General features: G+C 38.0%; 1 protein-coding gene across 1 annotated transcript in view; it reads left to right on the plus strand.

Annotated features, from left to right (window-relative positions):
* Positions 1–21,862, plus strand: part of LOC141905147 (asparaginyl-tRNA synthetase-like) — a 76,544-nt gene that overhangs the window by 26,957 nt on the left and 27,725 nt on the right. Inside the window, exon 3 of the mRNA XM_074793918.1 lies at positions 21,529–21,649. Within this exon, the coding sequence (XP_074650019.1) occupies positions 21,529–21,649 (121 nt within the window). The remainder of the gene's footprint in view (positions 1–21,528; positions 21,650–21,862) is intronic.

A 21,862-nucleotide genomic window follows, 5' to 3' on the forward strand; every position in this document is an offset into this window, starting at 1 on the left:
GTCTATTTCAGCAAAAGGTAAGTCAGATGAGATAATTTTAACAAACTCAGTTTATTAAGATTATCTCATCTGAAACTCAACTTTTGTTCGATAATAAATAAATAAATAAATAAATAATCATATTATTGTCATACAAATGTTGTTTCTTTATTCAGAAAATTCTTTCTTTCAAAAATTCTTTCATTCAAAAACCATCAAATTCATCTTCATCATTATCATCACTATCAGTGCCAAGACCAAATAATTTCATTAGCTCCTCACTGGTGGAAGCAGACATTTCTTTTGGTGAAGTGCTAGCAATAGAAATCTCTTCTTCCACGAAATCATCAGCCTCATCATCAGTGATGTCTAATGAATCAATATCTTCAGTCTGAACAGATACTGAGCAGACTGAAGATGCAACTGATGCAGTGGAATCCATGGTCACAGTTTGATTCTGCTGTTTTGGTAACTTTCGCCTAGTTTTACTTGAGAGCCAATGATCAACAGCTTTGTTGATTATTGAACTTGCTTGATCAGATTTAGGGCCATTGATCGAAACCTGCATCAGTGCATTGAGAACTTTATTAGGCATCCTGTTTCTTGCTTTGGTTTTTATGCGTTTAACGGCACTAGCACCCCTTTCAGGCCACGCATTTGAAATAGGTGCAGAATGCACTATTTCTAATAACTGGGTTATGATAGGGTAGAAATTACTGTAGGTGACATAAGAAGAAAACACTTTATCACATAATCTCTCCAGGGGGGTTTCAATTTCAATTGCCATATCACTATGTTTTGGCTTTTTTGATTTTTTTGCATTTTTCTTACATGAACTTTTTCTCTGTTTTTCTTCTTTGATACGAGCCTCAATTTTGTTTTGTTTCAAAAGTTGGTATTTAAAGCCATCATACTCCAAGTGTAATTTTCTACTTTTGTCATTATCACCTGGGAAGAAATGATTAGCAATTTCAGGTAACTCTGCTTTCCCATAGGAACTAAATTCAACTGTATGCTCATCAGGAATAAGTGTTGGATCGAATATTCCAAATGCATCTAATACGCCAAGACATCCTTCAAACCTGGCATCAATATTGTCAATCACCGACAGTTTGTATTTTGAATACAGATTCACAAGCCTTTTTTCAGTCGTTTCGTTTAACTGAAGTTCTAAAGATTTAAAGATCCCATCATCAGCTATGTCCCTTTTCAATTTGATGATTGGATCAGGCTCAGACACTATCTTGTTTTTGGCAGCAGCAAAGCTGGCTTTAGCATACTGAAATTTAGTTCCGAAGCCTGGAAGCAACGACTGAGAGATGCCAGAACTGGCACAATTACATTCAATATGTAAAGAACCCCAAGGCTTTTACTACTGTTTAGTTGCGCAAGAGGCCTATTGCTAATGGTTCATCTCTCTCTTCTTTCTCAATACATAGTGTTTGTAAAACCGCTACAAAATTTGATAATAGGGATACTAGAGATTGTTCAATCGATAGCCATCTTGTCCTACATGCTTTCCTAATTTTAGTACTGACAAAATCTACAGAATTTGAATCTACTGCCATGGCCTTCAACTGGCTTTGAACTTTGACAAGATTTGATGTCCTTCTAGGACTATTTTCAAAAAATCTCCAAATATTTGTTAACAATTGGACAGCATTTTTAATCATATCTAAAGACTGATCAGCATCAGCACTTGCCAAGGCTTTTACTACTGTTTAGTTGCCGCAAGAGGCCTATTGCTAATGGTTCATCTCTCTCTTCTTTCTCAATACATAGTGTTTGTAAAACCGCTACAAAATTTGATAATAGGGATACTAGAGATTGTTCAATCGATAGCCATCTTGTCCTACATGCTTTCCTAATTTTAGTACTGACAAAATCTACAGAATTTGAATCTACTGCCAGGGCCTTCAACTGGCTTTGAACTTTGACAAGATTTGATGTCCTTCTAGGACTATTTTCAAAAAATCTCCAAATATTTGTTAACAATTGGACCGCATTTTTAATCATATCTAAAGACTGATCAGCATCAGCACTTGCCAAAGCCAGTTTGTGGCAAATGCAATGGATTGACAACATAGCAGAGTTGAATTTCCTTTTCAACTGTACAGCTACCCCATTGTGTTTGCCAGTAAACGTAGAAACTCCATCAGAGACAAAGCTTGTCATCATGCCTCCATCCAAACCATTGTCCTCGATTACTGAGGTAAAGGCTTTAACAATATTATCAGCATTTGCAGAGCCAGTCAACTCATCAATGGTCAAAAAGTTAGTTTGGGATTTACATGACCTTGACACTGCCCTAATGAAAGTAACAAGCTGCTCTTTGACACTAATGTCACTAACTTCATCAGTCAATAGACCAAACACACGGTTATTAGGCCAGCCGTAGGCTGAGCCTATTACTATACAAATGGAGCGAATTTAAATGACATGGTTTCCACACAAAAGGCTCTTTTGCTTGCCAAGTGAGGGCATATTCGAACAAATCACGTATTTAAGCGTAATCCATTCTCGGAATCGTAGCGAGCAGAATTTTGAAATAGGGTCTCATAAAAATGTTTTCTGCATTTTTCACGAAAGTTAAATCGGGAAAATTTCAATTTTTATCAGCCAATCAGGAGGTTGTGTCTTCCCTGTGATTGGTTTATCTGAAAATATCAGCAGCTGTTCACGTGAATTATCGCGATTTCATTACTGGCGCTTTTGCGCATGACGTCATGTATCAACACGCGACAATACTTCCGCGTTTGCTACGTTTTCGCTGATTGGCCCATTTACTGGGAAATTCCACAGAAGCCTAATGTGGTTTGTTACAAGCGCTGTGATTGGCCCGACCCGATTCTGGCATGGCTTTAGCTTAGTGGGTTCGAATCCCTTGACGGGTGAAGATGATGGATCCTATCAATATCTATTGAAACAAATAAGTTTCCCGGTTGGGCAGCCGCGGATATCTACCGGAAGTGTTCCGGTTCGATATTTCGAGGTTTCTTTGAATTTTGGAGTGATATTGAAATCCGGTAAATACCAGCGGTAGATTGTGAAAACCCATTGCATGATATTTGTATTACTTAATCAACGAAAAGCGTCGGGGCCGCGCCAGGAGTTTTCGTGATTCAAGTAGCGCAATAGCCTACTTCTTCGTGTTCGTCCACCTCAATTTTCACTCCGCCGATCTCTGACACGGCTCTGTCCCCGTCGGCGCTGTGATTGCACTTTCGTACCACCAAACTTTTTTATTTCTATATCAGGGAGGTCTGGAGAATAAAAAAGTCAAAATTTGGATATCACATAGGCCTGATTTCATCGAATAAGTCGACCATGGTCGTTACGTTTCCGTACTTATTACCACCTAAAACCGTCTGAACAATTTTGTCACAACCAACATTTCGTTTACAGAAATCAGGTGTTCATGTGAATCCGCGGTATCGTCTACTGTTTTACTTCCGGGTTTTATTTTAAGATTTAAAATTGTATTTCAAGATCGATTTCTATGAAATCTTTAGTTGATTTGGTGTTTGGGAGGAATTTTTATTTGCTCTACAGAAAATTCATCCTTGACAATTGCGCAAGGTTCGCGAAAAAAAGGTTTTACCAAATCGGGTGTATGACCTTGATATGCTAATTAGCCATGTGCCCGAATTGCAAATTCAATCAAATTTTATTCTGCCAAAAAATGTTAAATACAATTCGCTTTCCGAGAGTTAATGGTATGCTGCATGGAACAAAGTTGTTTTGAGATGGGTCTTGAAGCTATTGAGGTCGAGAGATAACCATCTAGATAGTTCGTGAGAGTTCCAAAGTTTTGAAGACGCTTCAAGGTAATGTCTTGATATTTGTTTTATACGTGTATCTACCCTAGACACATCTTCAGGCCAAAAACTGGCCCTGTCAGATTCAAGATGGCCGACTGGCAGCCATTGTTGTTCGCCAAAATCAGCACTTTTTACACATTTTTGAAGTTTTCGAGGGAAATTTTGAAGACACTTTTATCAATAACCTTGATCATTCATATATATTTGTATCCCCCGAGGGCCCATCGGCATGAGAAAAATTGAGTCGATCGGACTCAAGATGGCCGTACTGTGACCTTTTTTGTTCCCAAAAATGTCAATTTTGGCCTGAATTCTGAGTACTGTAGCTTTCTAATGGTGCGCCATGTTTCATTGCAATTTGTAATGGGTATTCTTTGGAAAGGGATCTTTTATATCCGAGAGGGTATTTTTGACCAGGCAATTATGACGCACTTGGCAGCCATCTTGGGGTCATCAGTACTCATTCGTAGGTGGAAAAAAAGTTTTTCCACATAATAATTGATACTTAAGCATATTTTGCTACTATAATCAATTGGAAAGTTGTAGCTCATGACATGTTCTATGATCGAGGTGAGTTTCAAGCTCATTGGTTTTTTTTATGGCCACCAGGGGGCGTTGAACAATACAATAACTTAGTATTTCTATATTACATTCGTTCCTGCTGTCTGTGTTAACACACGATTTTACTATGTAAATGATATTGAGCAGGGAGTTTATATTGATAAATATAACCCACAGATTACATCATTTATAAAAAGCAAATCTGACAGGCTGGCCATTGTGCCCCTTGGGGCTCTTGTTATCTTTGATTTGACTCATAAACTCTGATTTTATTACCTTGCCTATACATACAGCCATTTCTCTTAAAGCAGCTGGCGAAGAATAGTCAAACAGATCTATACTGGGAACACCACATCTGCTAATCAGTTGACGAAGTGAATGGAATTTAAGCAGTGCAACTTCTTCCTTCATAACATAATACAAAGACTCAATGCCATTTTTAAAACAGAATTTTCGTATGCACTTTTCTGGTCAATCTGTTTTTGGAAGAGTGATCCTCTTTGAAGTAATTCCGCCTTAATACAGTCTTCGTGCTTTTCCGATCCTAGATGATCATATATCGCATCAGTCCTTATCTTATGACATGGCGCACTGACCCACACTTTGTTTTTGTTAGTCTTACTGATCCCATCGTGTTTCCGACATAGTACACAGAACATGCCTACATTTTCCTGGTTGTCGGGAATTGTTATATGTCAGTTACCAGTAACTCACTCCCCTCAGTTCATGTAACCCCGCCTATGTAAGCCCCGCATGAACTTATGCTGTAGCGAGTAGATAAATAAATCAGAGTTTACTTAGACACCAAACATATTGGTCGTTGTTCACCTCTCCGGCGGTCTTGCTTATTTTACTCAAACCTGGACCATTTAATGTGGCAATCATAGCCCACATTTTGGTGCCGTGACCAGGATATACAAGCAGTAAATTCGGAAACTCAGCCAAGATGCCGTCGAAAGAAGAGATAATGCGAAATGCGCAAATTCGACAGATGACGAAACTTTTTGATCAGGCGAGGGAGTTACTTCATTCGGAAAGTGACGAAAGCCTAGACAAATTGTCTGGCGTCATAACTAGAATACGTACAAAATTGGAAGTTATCGCAGGATATGATTCGGAACTGATTGCGAACGCAGAGTTAGGGAAACTCGAAGACCTCGTGTGTGAAACCGATGATTATATGAAGGAAATAAACATTGAACTATCAACCTTCATCGGATACCTCGAACGGAAAAAGAATCAAATCGAACCGACAACGCGCATGAAATCCGAGCAACAAAAAACTGCGAAAAGACCGATCCAGTTGCCGAAGTTATCTTTGCCAACATTCGATGGCGATATTCTGAAATGGCAAACGTTCTTCGATGGGTTTTTCTCGGCAGTTGATAGTGATGAGAACTTAACGAATATCCAAAAGTTCCAATATCTGTCGGCACAGCTAAAGGGCGACGCTGCAAAAATGATCGAAAACCTGAGTTTAACAAACGAAAATTATAATCAAGCTTTGGAACTTTTGTTAAACCGGTACGGGACACCACACAAAATTGTGGCCGCATACATGAAAGCGTTGTGGGAGCTTTCACCACCGAGTGATGGCGACAACTCACTACGGAATTTCTATGACTCTCTGGAATCTTATATTCGTGGATTAAATCCACTCGGAAAATCCGAAGAATCGTACGGAGATCTGTTAGTACCCATCATAATGGAAAAACTGGCGAGCGGAACTAAACAACAGATTACCAGAGACCACGGTAACAATGCTTGGAGCCTGACTGATCTAAGAAAGTCACTCCTTAAAGAAATTGAGGCCTTCGAGGCTAGTATCGAAAGCCTTACGATAGAGGATGATTTTCCCGCCAATTCGCCGACCGTGGGAGCGTTCGCAGTAACGGCGAAAAACAGACATAATTTTTCACGGAAAACGATCGAAAATGTGCGTTCTGCAAAAAGATCAATCACGTTGCGGTGGACTGTAGAACGTTTCCAGATGCTGAAAAACGCAGAGAAATTGTTGATAGGGATAATCTATGCTTTAATTGTCTCTCAAGCGGTCACAAATCGACAAAATGCTTATCGAAAAACAGATGCAGAGTTACAAACTGCGGCAAAAAGGATCACACATCAGTTCATTTAGATGCAAAATCAACCACACCTGTGGTCGCAAAATCAACCGATGAGAAAGCTGACAGGGATTGACATCAGTATCTGGGCGCCGCCGATGGAACAGTGTTATTAAAAACAGCTATCGCGAACGCAAAAAGTCGCGAAGGCGTAACTACTAACGTAAACATCTTGTTCGACGAGGGCGCTCAGCGGAGTTTCATTACTCAAAGAACAGCCGAAAGATTATATATAAACAGTGAAGAAACCGAAACTATATCGATCAACACATTTGGCGCGAAACAATCAAGTGCGTGGTCACTGATTGTTGCGAACTTTACACTATGTTCTGATGAAACCGACATACCGATAACGGCGTTAATTGTTCCACAAATTGCGTCGACAATGCGAAACCAAACTGGCAGATCTATCAAAGATTTACCGTATCTGAAAGGTTTGAAATTAGCGCATCCGTTTTCTACCGAATCACACTTCGAAATCGACATTTTAATCGGTGCCGATTTCTATTGGTCAGTGGTCGGTAACCACACAATCCGCGGAAATGGACCCACGGCAGTATCTTCGAAATTAGGGTATCTTCTCTCTGGACCGCTTAGTGATTGCGATCCAATAAATACTGCACGAGTTTACAACGTGGATGTTACGTCACATCGTTCGGAGGAAGTCAACCTCCAAAAATTCTGGGATCTCGAATCCATAGGCGTAACTGATGCAACAGAAGCGGCTTCAAAAGAATTCAATCTACTCGACTACTGTCAATCAAGCCTGACGACATCCGACACGGGACGGTATACTGCGAAGTTGCCGTGGAAGAGTGGACACGCCCCTCTTCCGACAAATTACTATGTTACTCGAAACATAACACAATCGATGATTCGTCGGCTATCGCCGAAAATTCGAAATGTTTACCACAACATTATCATGGATCAATTATCGCGAGACTTCATTGAAGAAGTCGCAGATGATGACCGAAACAGGTAATTATTTAACGCATCGCGCGGTCAAGAAGGAATCGTCAACAACCCCTATCCGTATCATCTATAACGCTTCTTTATCGACCGCGGGAAACCCTAGTTTATATGATTGTTTGGAGACCGGTCCGACGCTGCTGAATGACCTCGGTTCAATCCTGATCAGATTCAGGTTGCATAAATTCGGATTGTCGGCGGATATCGAATAGGCGTTTCTTCAAGTTGGTCTGCACGATGATGATCGCGAGTATACGAAATTTCTATGGTTGACTGATCCTAAGAATCCAGAAAGTGAACTCAAAACCTATCGCTTCAAGGTTATATTGTTCGGTGTGGTAAGTTCACCCTTTATATTGAATGCTACTGTTCGTTTTCATCTAAATAATTATAATAACCATGTATCACGTGACTTAGTTAAAAATATATATGTCGACAACGCGATTAGTGGATGTGAATCTGAGAGCGATCTCATGAAATACTATACGAATGTCAATAGCATAATGAAAAACGGCGGATTTAAACTTCAGTCTTATGCTTCTAACTCTTCGTTACTGAAGGCCAAAGCAGATTCCCATAATTCATCGGACGAAAAAACTATTGTTTCTACGCTTGGACTCCAATGGGATACGGTGAATGATACGCTGTCATTCCAAAACAAACAAGCATTCGCCAATCCTGACTTGATTACCAAACGCGAAATCGTTAATACTGTCTCGAGTCTTTATGACCCGTTAGGATACGTCTCGCCTGTCCATATTAAGTCGAAGATGTTCGTTCAGCAGTTGTGGAAGGAAGGTTATGAGTGGGACGAAACCCTACCCGAGCGCGTAGTCGAATCGTGGATCTCGTTGATAACGGAATTGCGTGAAATTAGCGAAATACGCGTTGATCGAGGCTACTCAAAATCGGAAACGAAATCGGAAGCTAAGTACGAATTGCACACTTTCTGCGATGCGAGCCAATTGGCATACGGCGCTTGCGTTTATCTAAAACGTGGAGATCAGACGGTACTCGCCATGTTTAAATCGCGTGTGGCACCTGTTAAAAAACATACGATACCGCAGTTAGAATTAATGGCCGCGTTGATTGGTGCTAAATTAACAGATTACGTACGAAACAGTCTGATTACTGAAATAGTCATAACAAAGTGCGTGCTCTGGTCAGATAGCCAGATTGTGTTACACTGGATCAACTCCGAGAAAAAGCTTCCCGTCTTCGTAGCTAATCGCGTGCGTCAAATTAAATCGGTAACAACAATCGGTCGCTATAAATATTGTCCGACGAGTGACAATCCGGCTGATATGTTAAGCAGAGGAATATCGTGCGAACAAATTACGCGATGCACGCTCTGGTGGAATGGCCCTAGCTGGCTTAGCAACGGTAATTATCCCACCTGCGACACGATCAATCGAGCAGTTTTGCTCATAACCGAAATGGACGAGGACAAACAGCCTGACGAAAAAATCTGCGAAAACAACGAAGTCGGAATATGTAACGTAATAGATCAGAACGATTTCACTTCGTTAACAAGGCGATTACGCGTAACCGCGCTAGTTCGACGATTTATTAAAAAGTTAAGACGCGAAAACCATGAATCGGATGAAATAACTGCTAACGAAATAGCAGAATGCGAAGATCTATGGAACAAAGGTGTTCAATCGAGTTACTTCAATGACGTGAAAGTTAGTTTAGAACATAAATCTAAGAAAAGGCCATCACTTGTAAAGAAACTTTGTTTGTTTTTAGAAGATATCATTCGTGTTGGAGGCCGTCTCCATAACGCGCCCATCGGATACGATGCAAAGTTTCCGATATTGTTACCTCATTGTAGATATAGTGAATTAATCATACTGGATTCCCATAATAAGGTCAAACACCTCGGTGCAGAATCTACTATAACCATAGTCCGACAAAAGTATTGGATTACTCGTGTTCATCAAGTGGCTCGGAAGTTGTTGAGAAAATGCGTCATATGCAAATATATCACCGGTAAACCGTACTCGTTACCAAACTGCGCTCCGTTACAATCTTCGCGTTTGAAAGAGGCTCCACCCTTCACCGTCTGTGGTTTAGATTTCACCGGTGCACTACATCTTCGGTCGAAATCCGGGGAGGAGTCACTCGCGTATATATGCTTGTTTACTTGCGCGAACACGCGTGCCGTCCATCTGGAAGTGGTAACGGACATGACTACGTCAACATTCCTACACGCGTTGAGGAGAATGGCTGCCAGACGTTCGTTACCACAGAAAATAATATCGGACAACCAATCAACCTTTATTGCGAGTAACAATGCTGTCAAAAAGATATACGAATCGATCGAAACCCGAAACTTCAGCCTACACCGATCAGAGTGGGTCATGATAACTCGTCGTTTGGTGGATTTTACGAAAGGCTAGTTGGAATAACAAAAACCGCGATCAAAAAAGTTCTGGGGCGTGCGCGAATATCCCTGCTGGAATTGATTACGATCGTATCAGAGACTGAACAAGCTGTAAATAATCGCCCGATATCGTACTGTTCATCTGATGTGGACGACCCAGAACCTTTAACCCCGTCACATTTCCTTCACGGTTGCGTTCTCACGAGTTTACCGCATCTGTTCGTAAGTTACGATGAACTGACCGACCCGACGCTTGGAAATGTGCCGTCAGAATTTGAAAAATGTTCGGTGCGAATCGGTTCATTAAAACAACATCTGTGGAAACGTTGGGCTGAGGAATACGTAACAGCCCTACGCGAAAGACACATCCAATTTAAAAATCGCGGATTAACTGGAAATACCATCAGAAAGGGTGATGTCGTGTTAGTACACGACGACAATCATAATTCGCGTCTGAAATGGAAACTAGCACTGGTCGAGGAACTCGTTCCGGGGAACGACGGCTTAGTTAGAACCGCTAAGATCAAAATTTCGAATGGCAGAACTAATCAACCAATTAGCAAACTCTACCCTCTTGAAGTGCGCGTCGCAGATCCCTCGAACACGTGCAAACCGGACTCAAACGTAAATTCTGCACCCGTCACACGTCATTCGACGAGAAAGGCAGCTGCCGCGGCTAGAAATAACATCAGTAGATGGGCTAACGTGCTGTCTGATACATGTAGTAGTTAATTAATTGATAACCGCTCAGGTCAACGCTAGGTCACTCGGACCTAAACAACAGACACAACGCAATGTAATAGACTTTATAATCTTAGTTTTAGAATTAATTTCAATTATACACATCATTTTTAGTTGTCAGTAGTTCCTTATCTGACTATCATAAATTTATAACAATATACATGCATCATTTATTCGAATATCGGTATTATTTAGTTGTAGTAACATTTTTCTTAATTACATCTATCTAGTAATTTTCTGTCGCCCGGGAGAATGTCGGGAATTGTTATATGTCAGTTACCAGTAACGCACTCCCCTCAGTTCATGTAACCCCGCCTATGTAAGCCCCGCATGAACTTATGCTGTAGCGAGTAGATAAATAAATCTGAGTTTACTTAGACACCAAACATATTAGTCGTTGTTCACCTCTCCGGCGGTCTTGCTTATTTTACTCAAACCTGGACCATTTAATGTGGCAATCATAGCCCACACTGGTATACCAGCCACTTAGTGTCAGTCACTGCATCATATGCTTCCTTAATCAAAAACCAATCATGATTAAATTTGATAATCCGGGTGCCTTTTGTATACTCGAGTTTGTTCTTTGATGAAACATGCAGACAGTTATGTTTACAGATGTCAGCAGAATGAATCTGGTCTTTAGAGGTATCAAATAACGACCTGATCTCTGAAAAATTGTAAAGAAAAACTATTAAGTAAAGTGTTGCTTTTATATACTGTTTAGACCATTCAATCCAAGCATGCATTTAGGAGTTATGTATTGGGTAACAACTTATGTCACAATTCGCCAAATTGTCAGCAGATGTCTTTGGGTAGGTACACCAACACATACCACATATCATCAAGACCTGGGCTAAAATCTAAATTTTTACTTTCAATTAATTTACCTGATTCAGTTATCCCATTTCTCTGCTGCTGGTTCTTGCCACGTGTAGTTGACTGCTCATCTGATCCTAAAACAGAATGAAAACATGGTGTTATCAAAATGTAGGCCAAGACATAAGTGATGCTGTATCGCTGCTGAAATTATTTTTGGCCTTAATAAGGTGCCTTTACCTGTCGATTGAGTCTGCCTTGATGCCTCTTCATTGTTGTTTGGCTGCTGTACCAGTACTGTCGATTGAGTCTGCCTTGATGCCACTTCATTGTTTAGCTCCTGTACCAGTACTTCCGATTGAGTCTGCCTTGATGCCACTTCATTGTTTGGCTCCTGAACCGGTACTGTTGTTTCAGACCATTTAAAGATAGATCACACTGACTTAACAAGTCCAAGTGTGGAGATAGGTTGTATCTTAAAGGGTCTGTCAGTGATTTCAGGGACAACATAAAAAAATTTCCAAATTGAAGCATACCCAATGGGTAGTTTATTTCATCATGCAAAGTTTGAGTTCTGGAAATAGCAGCACTGTTGGTATGATATCACGGACAGGCCCTTTAAGAAAACAAAATAAGTGCATGTGCAGTACAATTTCAGACAGACAACAACAACAGACAGACATGTTATTTTATATGAATATAAATAATATGAAACAAGCAGACCACCACCTGACAGTATTATAATCTTACCATACTCAGCTGACCATACTACGTCTAGCCCCCAAAAAAAATAATTTTAAATCTATACGCCTCCTTAATTTGTCGAGGGCAACAACTAGTCTTAAATAGGTCCACTCTTATCCATTAACTGAAACTGTGATTGTGAGAAGAGGACAACCACTAACTCGTTTGACTTTTTTTAGTTATAAACTTGTGTCTGACAGGCCTGCTAAGCAGAAAAATCACTGTTCTGTCAGAGAAATAGGATTAAAAATAATGACACACTGAAGAAATCCTTCTGGTTTGGGCTATATCATGAGGTATTAAACATCGTTTAATGTTTTTTTCGAGCAGTGAATAAACTACTTAATTTGAATTTGAATTTAAGCCTGTAGCTTTTTTCGTCGTCGCCGCCGATAATCAGAAGCAATGAAAGGGATGTAGACCTGTCAACTGATTAATTGAAATTCTACTACACATTCGGCGATTTAATTCAGAAAAATATCAAGAACATACGTTTAAAATACTTCAAAATCCCTGGCGAATTCATGGAATTCCGCTTCATGTTTGATGTTCACGACGACTCGTTTCACTTCCGCGTCAGTCGTATTCTTAAACGGCCGTTCATTGGACGAGACCAGACGAAATGCCATTTCACAGACGATTTAAACCAATCAAAATGCGCGATACATCCGGTGACATCGGTCATACTATGTAGCGTTAGAAAACGATCTAGCGCTTAGAATGCGAACGAAAAATCGCATCGGGTTGAAAAAAGTTGTCGGGTCCGATTTTACAAGTTGTCGGGACTTTGACCCGGGACCCGGCTTCTAATGCAAACACTGGATTGATACAATATCATTTCGCAAAAGAAATTGAAAAAACGAGTGCGATTGAAATAGATATAATTCCTTATTGACTATCAAACAACAATTTTTATAAGATTAATCATTATTTACTATTCTTCTTGGGAACAAGCTTTATGCCTTTTTAGCCCACTTGGGACTTTAGTCCCAGCGGGCTATTGCATTCACTTTTCGTCCGCCGTTCATCCGTCCATCCCTTCTTCCGTCCGTCCGTAGACGGAATCCAGTTATTTGGGAAGTTTTGAAGATGCTTCAAGGTAATGTCTTGATATTTGGTTTATACATGTATCTACCCTAGACACATCTTCAGCCCAAAAACTGGCCCTGTCAGAATCTAGGCCGACTGGCAGCCATTGTTGTTTGCCAAAATCAGCAATTTTTACATGTTTTTGAACTTTTTGAGGAAAATTTTGAAGACGCCTTCATCAATTACCTTGATCTTTCGTATATATTTGAACCCCGCCAGGGCCCATCAGCATAACAAAAATTGGGTTGATCGGACTCAAGATGGTCGTTCTAGGACCTTTTAAGTGCCCAAAAATGTCAATTTTGGCCCTAATTCTGAGTCCTGTAGCTTCCTACTGGTTTGCCATTTCTCATAGCAATTGCTGATGCTTACCTAAGCATATTTTGTTTCAATAATGAATTAGAAAGTTGTAGCTTATAACGTGTTCTATGATTGTGGTGAGTTTCAAGTTCATTGGTTTTTGTATATGGCCACCAGGGGGCATTGAATAATACAATATATATTCATTCTTTATTTTGCTAATAAACATGAATTAAATATAAATTACATAATTTTTTTTTTTTATACATATATTAGCAGGGTAAACCTGTTAAAAGTTTTCACTTGTAGCAACAGGTACCCCAATACACACTTCACTCTCGCCCACACATTCATACTTTCGCATTCACACATGATTTTCTACTGCTACAGTAGGCTTACAAAAATAGGTATATAATAGTAAGATGATATAGGTACAGTTACATTGTTTGAATAATTCATTGGGGTTTCTTTTATTGATAATGATTAATAATTACTAATTATGAATTCCTTATAAGCTGACTTAAAGATCTCTAGGGAAGGTGATGATTTGAAAATATTACTCATTTCATTCCAAAGTTTTGGGCCATTGTAACTAAGGAAATTTCGGCTAAAGTTATTTCGGCAAAAGGGTAGTACAAAATAGTTTGTGTGGCAGGTTCTGCGATTTCTGTTTAACTCGAAGAAGCCATTGAATACATCTGGTAAAAGGTTTGATACATACATGTACATAAATTGGGCAACTTGTAATTTGTTAACGTCATCTGCTTTTAGACTATTTACATCTTTAAATAATGGGCTAGTATGTGCTTAGTAGTGGGTTTTAGTTATAGTTCTGATTACCTTTTTTTGAAGAAGAACAATCCTATTTAAGTTAGTGTGGTGGTTTCCCCAGACAATATTACAATAGTATATATGTGGATATATCATAGTATAGTATAGTTCAATAAGAATCTTCGTGGGCAAGTATGTTGCCAGTCTGCAGATGATACCAACATGTTTCGAGATTTTTTGAGAAGTTTGCTAGATATGTGGTTTCCAATTGAGGTCTTCGTCAATATATACACCTAGAAATTTGGAGTAAGGCAGTTTTTTTAAGATGTTACCATTTAAAGAAACATGTAAGTCAGGTTTTTTTCTAGCTGTGCTGAATATAAGATAACGTGTTTTTACTAGATTAAGTGATAATTTGTTTGCACAGAACCAGATGAATAGCTTTCCTAATTCTTGATTCACAATATTTTCAAGGATATCAGGGTTTCTATGACTAGCAAAAGTGTTGGTATCATCCGCAAACATGATAAATCTAAAAATTTCTGAAGCATTTGTACAATCATTTATATAAAGAATGAATAATAAGGGTCCTAGTATAGAGCCCTGTGGTATTCCACAGCTTATAGTTCTTGGGGTAGAAATACAATCTTTATATTTTACAGACTGCTGCCTATTAGTTAAGTAGTTTTTAACCCATAATAGTGCACTTCCTCTAATGCCATAATGTTCTAGTTTGGGAAACATAATTTTGTGGTCAATCGTATCAAACGCTTTAGATAAATCTAGAAATCTAGGGTTTCTATGACTAGCAAAAGTGTTGGTATCATCCGCAAACATGATAAATCTAAAAATTTCTGAAGCATTTGTACAATCATTTATATAAAGAATGAATAATAAGGGTCCTAGTATAGAGCCCTGTGGTATTCCACAGCTTATAGTTCTTGGGGTAGAAATACAATCTTTATATTTTACAGACTGCTGCCTATTAGTTAAGTAGTTTTTAACCCATAATAGTGCACTTCCTCTAATGCCATAATGTTCTAGTTTGGGAAACATAATTTTGTGGTCAATCGTATCAAACGCTTTAGATAAATCTAGAAATATACCAACTGTTGTTTCTCCTTTAACTAGCGTTTCGATAATCTTATTAGTTATAAAAGTTAATGCCATTGCCGTTGAATGGTTTCGTCGAAATCCAAATTGAGAATCACTTAACACTTTGTGTCGATGAAGAAAACGATTGATACGGTTGTACATTATTTTTTCCAGGATTTTTGAAATACAGGGTAGTATAGATATGGGCCTATAATTGTTGAATTGTTCTTTATCATCTTTTTTATGTATAGGGATGATAACAGACATTTTCATACTTTCCGGTATTTTTCTGGAGTTTAAGCTACAGTTGAAAATATGCATTAGAGGAGTTGATATAAGTTTAATTACGTTTTTGACGATTTTCTGACTAATATTATCAATTCCGCAGCTATGTTTGGATTTGAAGTTCTTCACAATCATTTTGATTTCTTTCGTAGTTACTGGAACTAAAAATGCACTCTCGAAAATTCTGTTGGTTAAAAAAGAATCAAATTTTGTTTCCGTGAAAGGTATTTCATTGGCCAAGCATGGACCAACATTTATAAAAAAATTATTAAATCGTTCAGCGATTTCTTGATTATTTGTTAAGAACCCGTCTACATCTTTCTCAGGATATTCATTTTTGGTATTTTGTTTATTCATACAAGATTTAATAGTTTTCCAAGTTTGCTTATGATCATTTGCCGATTCCTCGAACTTTCGAATATAGTATATTTTTTTGCTTCTTTCAGACAATTATTGAATTTATTACGGTAATTTTTGTAAAGATAAATAGATGCAGGGGTCTTATTATGGATATATTTCCTGTACAAAAGTTTTTTTGTTTTAAAGATGCTAGGAGACCTTTAGTCATCCATGGATTTTTCCTGTCTTTATACATATTGAATTTTCTATGCTCAATATTAAAACAGTCATCATATAGCCGTTTGAATTTTTCAACAAAATTGGTATATGCTAGGTCAGTGTCATTTTGGAGTAATATCCCATGCCAATTTTCTGTCATAAGCCGCCTTCTAAATAAGTTTGTATTTCTGTCTCAATAATTCCTATAGCTGATAAATTTGGGTTTCACATGGGTGATTTTCATATCAATAGTAGTGAATATTGGCATGTGATCAGAAATGTCGGACATCAATATGCCTGATTTGCTAGTACAATTAAAGTTTATAAAAATATTATCTAACAGAGTGGAAGACGTGAGTACGAGTTGGTTTATCTATAAGGGGAACAAAATTTTCACTGGAGAGACAAGAAGTAAAATTATTAGTCGGTATATACTTGTCGTTCAAAATATTTATATTAAAGTCCCCATGAGAATCACTCTATCAAAGTTAGATAATTTATCTAAAATGGTAGAAAATTCCTCTACGAAATTATTAATATTCAGATTTGGCGGTCTGTAGAATAAACCAACTAGGAAATTTTCTTTTGATCCTGGGCTATATATTTCAATCACGTGAAACTCCATGGACCCAGACTCAATGACTAAATCAGATCTAATTTGATAATTAAAGTTGTTCTTCATATAGAAAACTAATCCACCTCCTCTACTATTATTTTTTCTGCTTTTAAAAAATGACTTATAACCCTCAAGATAAAACATGCTATCATTATCATATTCTCCACTGGTCCAAGTTTCTGTTAATCCGATTAGGTCGAAACTAGAGTCACAGGCTTTTAATAATAATTATAATTGGTCAAAGTTTTTGTTAATGCTTCTTATATTTGCATGGAATAATTTTAGTCCCTTTCGGGAACAGTTGAGAAATTAGTAATAGAATAGTAGTTACAGTCGGACTGATTCATGAAACCAGTTGAAATTTTCTATTTGTAAAGTAACCTCCAGATCAGTGTAGCTGTATATACCATTCACATAGCTTATCGAACAAATACATGTATACAGTAGAATTGAGATTAAATACAGGATCATAAGATCCTATAATAGTGTTGGTAGCTTAATCTATCTATGCAAGTTGCTAGCTACAAATAAATGCTATTTTGATTAATTATATACAAGACTTACTCCGTAAATTCGATTTTATAAAAGGACAATTTAAAACGGTATGTAGAGTTGAAGTTTCTCTTTCTTCTGATTTCCCGGCCTAACCGCATAAACATTACCATTTACAGTCCATACATAAGAAAAAAGTTTACTTTTCACGGCGCGATTTACTAACTGCAAGATTTCGGGGGCTAGGTCTTCTTTTATCGTTATTCCTGTGTCATTGAAAAGTTTTTTGTTGAAGTAGACGTTGTTGCGGATTTCACGGTTGGTGAATCTTATAATTATGCTATCAGCTTATGTTGATTTTTGCCTGCTAGGCACACGATGTGCTATATCGATATCTTTGCATTTGATGTGTAAGTCTATGTTTTTCTCTCTGAATTTATTGTTGATCGTTGACATGGAGGTTTCCTTACAATTTTCGTTTTTTTCTTTCTGCTCTACTCCAAATAGTCTCAAGTTGTTTCTTCTCGAGTATTGCTCGTTTTCTATAGTTTTACGTTTAATATCCAAGGTTTCGCGTCTTATTTGTTTTTCGAATTCATCACTTGAGGTTTTCGCTTTTCTAAACAATTCAATTTCCTGCTTTAATATCTTGTTTTCATGTTCGAGATCGTATAGTCTGGTTTCAGTTTGATGAATCATATTTTCGATTTTTCGATCATGTGCTGCGATTTTCTTATCTATTTTGTCAATCATCTCATTTTTAAATTCCTCCAAAGACTTAGTTGTAACCATTTCAGACTTAATGTTAGAGACGACTTGCAAAATCTTTTGCAGGCTTGCTTCATCGGAGATTTCCTCTTCGTCGTCGGTAGCTGTTGATGTTCGCGGTCGGAATTTTTTAACTCTCGGCTGTGTAGTTTTATTTTTTTCAATCGGTTGCGCAGTTTTTCTACTGTTATCGCTTTCGTTTCCGTCCATTTGGTTACCCGTAGTTCCATTTCCAGAGATAGTTTGTAAATCCGGTGATTTTTCAGCAAACTGTTTAATCGTAGTTTGGCTCATATTTACTGATTAAAAACGGAAATTTGATTCGTTGTAAACCAATATGTAATTCCGAACATTGAACACAAACCAGTGAGTGGCTGACTTTAGATCACAGCTTATTTCAGTTGAATTCCAGATTTGTGATTATTCTATTCATACACACGGTTCACTTCACAGAAACTGATGGCAGTTTTCTATTCATATTAAAATAACCACACAAGTCATGAAGTACACCAATCCTTGAAGCTATGACTATATATATGAGTATATATATGAGTTTATAACTCTATCATCGAATTTCATACATCTATATCCAGAACAATCTGACCAACAGTTAGCCAAAACTCACTCGGAAACATTAATCTCGCGACTGGTGCAGAAATTAGTTAGGCACAAATTTAGTTGACAGCAAATTTTGCAGCTTTTGCAGAGCTCTATGGAAGGCAACTTGCACCGTCGGCCATGTTCTTCGATATCTTAGTATTTCTATATTATATTTGTACCAATACATATTTTGTTACCACAATCAATTGCAAAGTTGTAGCTCATGACATCGTCTATGATTGTGGTGAGTTTTAAGGAAATTAGTTATTTTATATGGTCACCAGGGGCGTTGAATAGTAGAATAACCTAGTTTTACCTTATTATATTGGTACCTAGGCATATTTTGTTACCATGATCAATTGCAAAGTTGTAGTTCATGATATGTTCTATAATTATGGTGAGTTACAAGGTTATTGGGTTTTGAATATGGTCACCAGGGGGCGTTGAATAGTAGAATAACTTAGTATTTCCATATTAAATGAGTAACGAGGCATATTTTGTTATCACAATCAATTACAAAAACGTAGCTACTGACATGTTTTATGAGTGTGGTGATTTTCAAGGTCATTGGTTTTTGTATATGCTCACCAGGAGGTGTTGAATATTGAAATTGTTAGATTGTTGAGCATTTGAAACCACTTCCCAAGTGGGCATGGTGTCCCTGGACCCCTAGATCTCTTTGTTGCCGGTTCGTATTATTAGGTTCTTCAGGCTTATAATATCCTCTAAATCCATAAAAACATCGCCTAAAATCATTGCGACCTAACTCCTGTCAAACGTGTGTCGAAAGCCACCATTGTAAATCACACTAATTACAGCCGCGAACCGTTGCGGCAAAAAGGGAGGTCGTGTTACAAATATTTTCTATTTCAATTCAATTTGTTTTTTACCTTCATGACGTAGTCATGAAGGTTATAAGATGGTAGTGAGTCGATGACGTCATTTTCGTGTCGCCACTTATATCGTTGGTGGGAGTTCAGAGGAAGATTTGTCAAACAAATAAATACTTTAATCTTATTAATGCAGAGTGTGAAATTTCGCTTTTTTTAAATGTTTCCCTAAATTATTAGAAAATGCCGATAGTAAGACCGTGGGAAAGTTTTTATCGTTTAATGGGCGAATCACGGCGGCAGAGTGCACCTGTGATAAGGCGGAAATAGTTCCATGTGAAGGCAAAGTTTTTAAATGATTAGACATCGGAGGTGGTTTATCAACTTTTTTCAACTATAGTGCTGCTATTTTCCCAATCAAATTGCTAGATTTCGATCGTTTCTCATAAGACAACACCTGTAATTCAAGTGTGATTTTGATGTGTGTAGAGATACATCGTGACTAGCGTATCGAATGGCGGCGCCATGTTTAAGCTGCGCCTTGATCTTTGAATAGTGGAATTATTGGGTGGAATTATCTTGATTGTATCCATACTAAGTTTAATAAAGGTTAGCGTCAACAAATGGTCGATTACAGTCCCTCTAATTTATGTGGAGAGACGCTCTTAACCGGCAAAACCATTGTCTGTTTTGTGTTATCGTTGGCCTACGTGACTGACCTTCCTTGAGCGTTCGCTGCCAGTGCGCCGCTTCAAAGTTATGAATAAAGTGTTATATAACTGATTGTTAATGACATACAACAAATAAACCTTTAGAGAAAGGCACCTTGTGTCTGACATTCTACTGAAAAATTCCCGATTGATTCACCGCATAGTTTTTTCATGGTGAGCATTTTAGTATATGAATCAATTTAGATGATTTACGGACGCGGGTGCGGTTGTATCAGCTGTTGAAGACGTTCGATGTAAACAATGATTTTAACCATGTGCGATGAAAACAGGGACATCAAACTAAGAAGCACTGAATTTAATTACATGTGATTTGAATAGGCATCTGTGCTGGTTTTTCAAAAAGTTGAATCTTAATTGACTCCTATTGCATAGGCCTAAGCCAGGCCCTCTGGAATTAAATTGAATTCGACACAGTAATTCGCCTGTAATTTGGGATGAATCTTTTTGAAAATTAGCATGAAGATTGGGTCTGGCAAGATGTCCACCCCTATTGTAAAGGAATGTCATTGGTGATCAAATATGGCTGCCATTGGGGTGGCCATCTTGAATTTCTTGTTTGCACGATGCAACCCGCAATTCTTGATGGATTTCCACAAAATTTGGTGTGAGGATCGTTACTATGTAAATCTTTCTGTAAAACTTTGAATACTAAATCATTCATCTTCTACTGCGTCATGAAGGTATAAGGCCCGTGGGCCTCTTGTTTTTTCATTATGACCAAATAAATGATGCAGATTCATGAACTGATACTTAAATGAATTAATTATCTTACATCGGGTTATTGCAAAAAGATTCCACACTGCTAGCATCCTTATTGATATTTTTACAGCAGTGTGTGCTACAGTAAGGCACATGAGACGAGCAGTGTATAGGTCAGCTGAGCAATGTACTGTATTGCAATGCATGCTTGTGGGAAGCACAGCCACGTGTATGTCAGGTCACACTAAAATGAACAAACGCTTAGCGCGTCAACTAGCAGAACTTTCTACGATGTTTTTAAATCGACAAAGTCACGTATTATGATAACCCCGATATGAACAACAAAAAAGTTTTTCATCAAATTAATTTTTTGTTTTTGATTTTTTACTGGTCGAATGAAAATTTTTTTTTTTACTGAACTTTCCATAAAAAATTTTGGGTCGGCACCTTTTTGATCGGGTCGGTCGGGGGACCAGAAACAAAGACTTTTTTATTTTATGCCTTACAGGATTGAAGAAAAAACTGTTCACTTTTTCCACTTTTCTGTTTTGTAGTGAAGTAACCTTTGGATGCAGTATCTCTGCTGAAGGATGTTTGGTGCTTAGTAAACATGCAAGGCAGGAAGTAGAAATGAAAGCTGAAAAAGTTTCCATAATTGGGATGTGCAATTCTTTGGTGAGTAAAACATTCATTAGGCCATGAAAGTTAATGAGTAGCCTAGGTTTTGGTGATATCATTTCTATTGACAATTAAGAAAATCTGTACATTGGTCCATCTGTGGAGTTATTTTGAAAAGTTTTGAAGATGGACTATAAATTCTGATTAGGGTTTTCTGCTTTTTCACACAAAGAAAACTATTCTTAACAACCAAATAAATAACAGGGTCAA

The sequence above is a fragment of the Tubulanus polymorphus genome, chromosome 5 (assembly GCF_964204645.1).
Source record: "Tubulanus polymorphus chromosome 5, tnTubPoly1.2, whole genome shotgun sequence".
Lineage (NCBI taxonomy): Eukaryota > Metazoa > Nemertea > Palaeonemertea > Tubulaniformes > Tubulanidae > Tubulanus > Tubulanus polymorphus.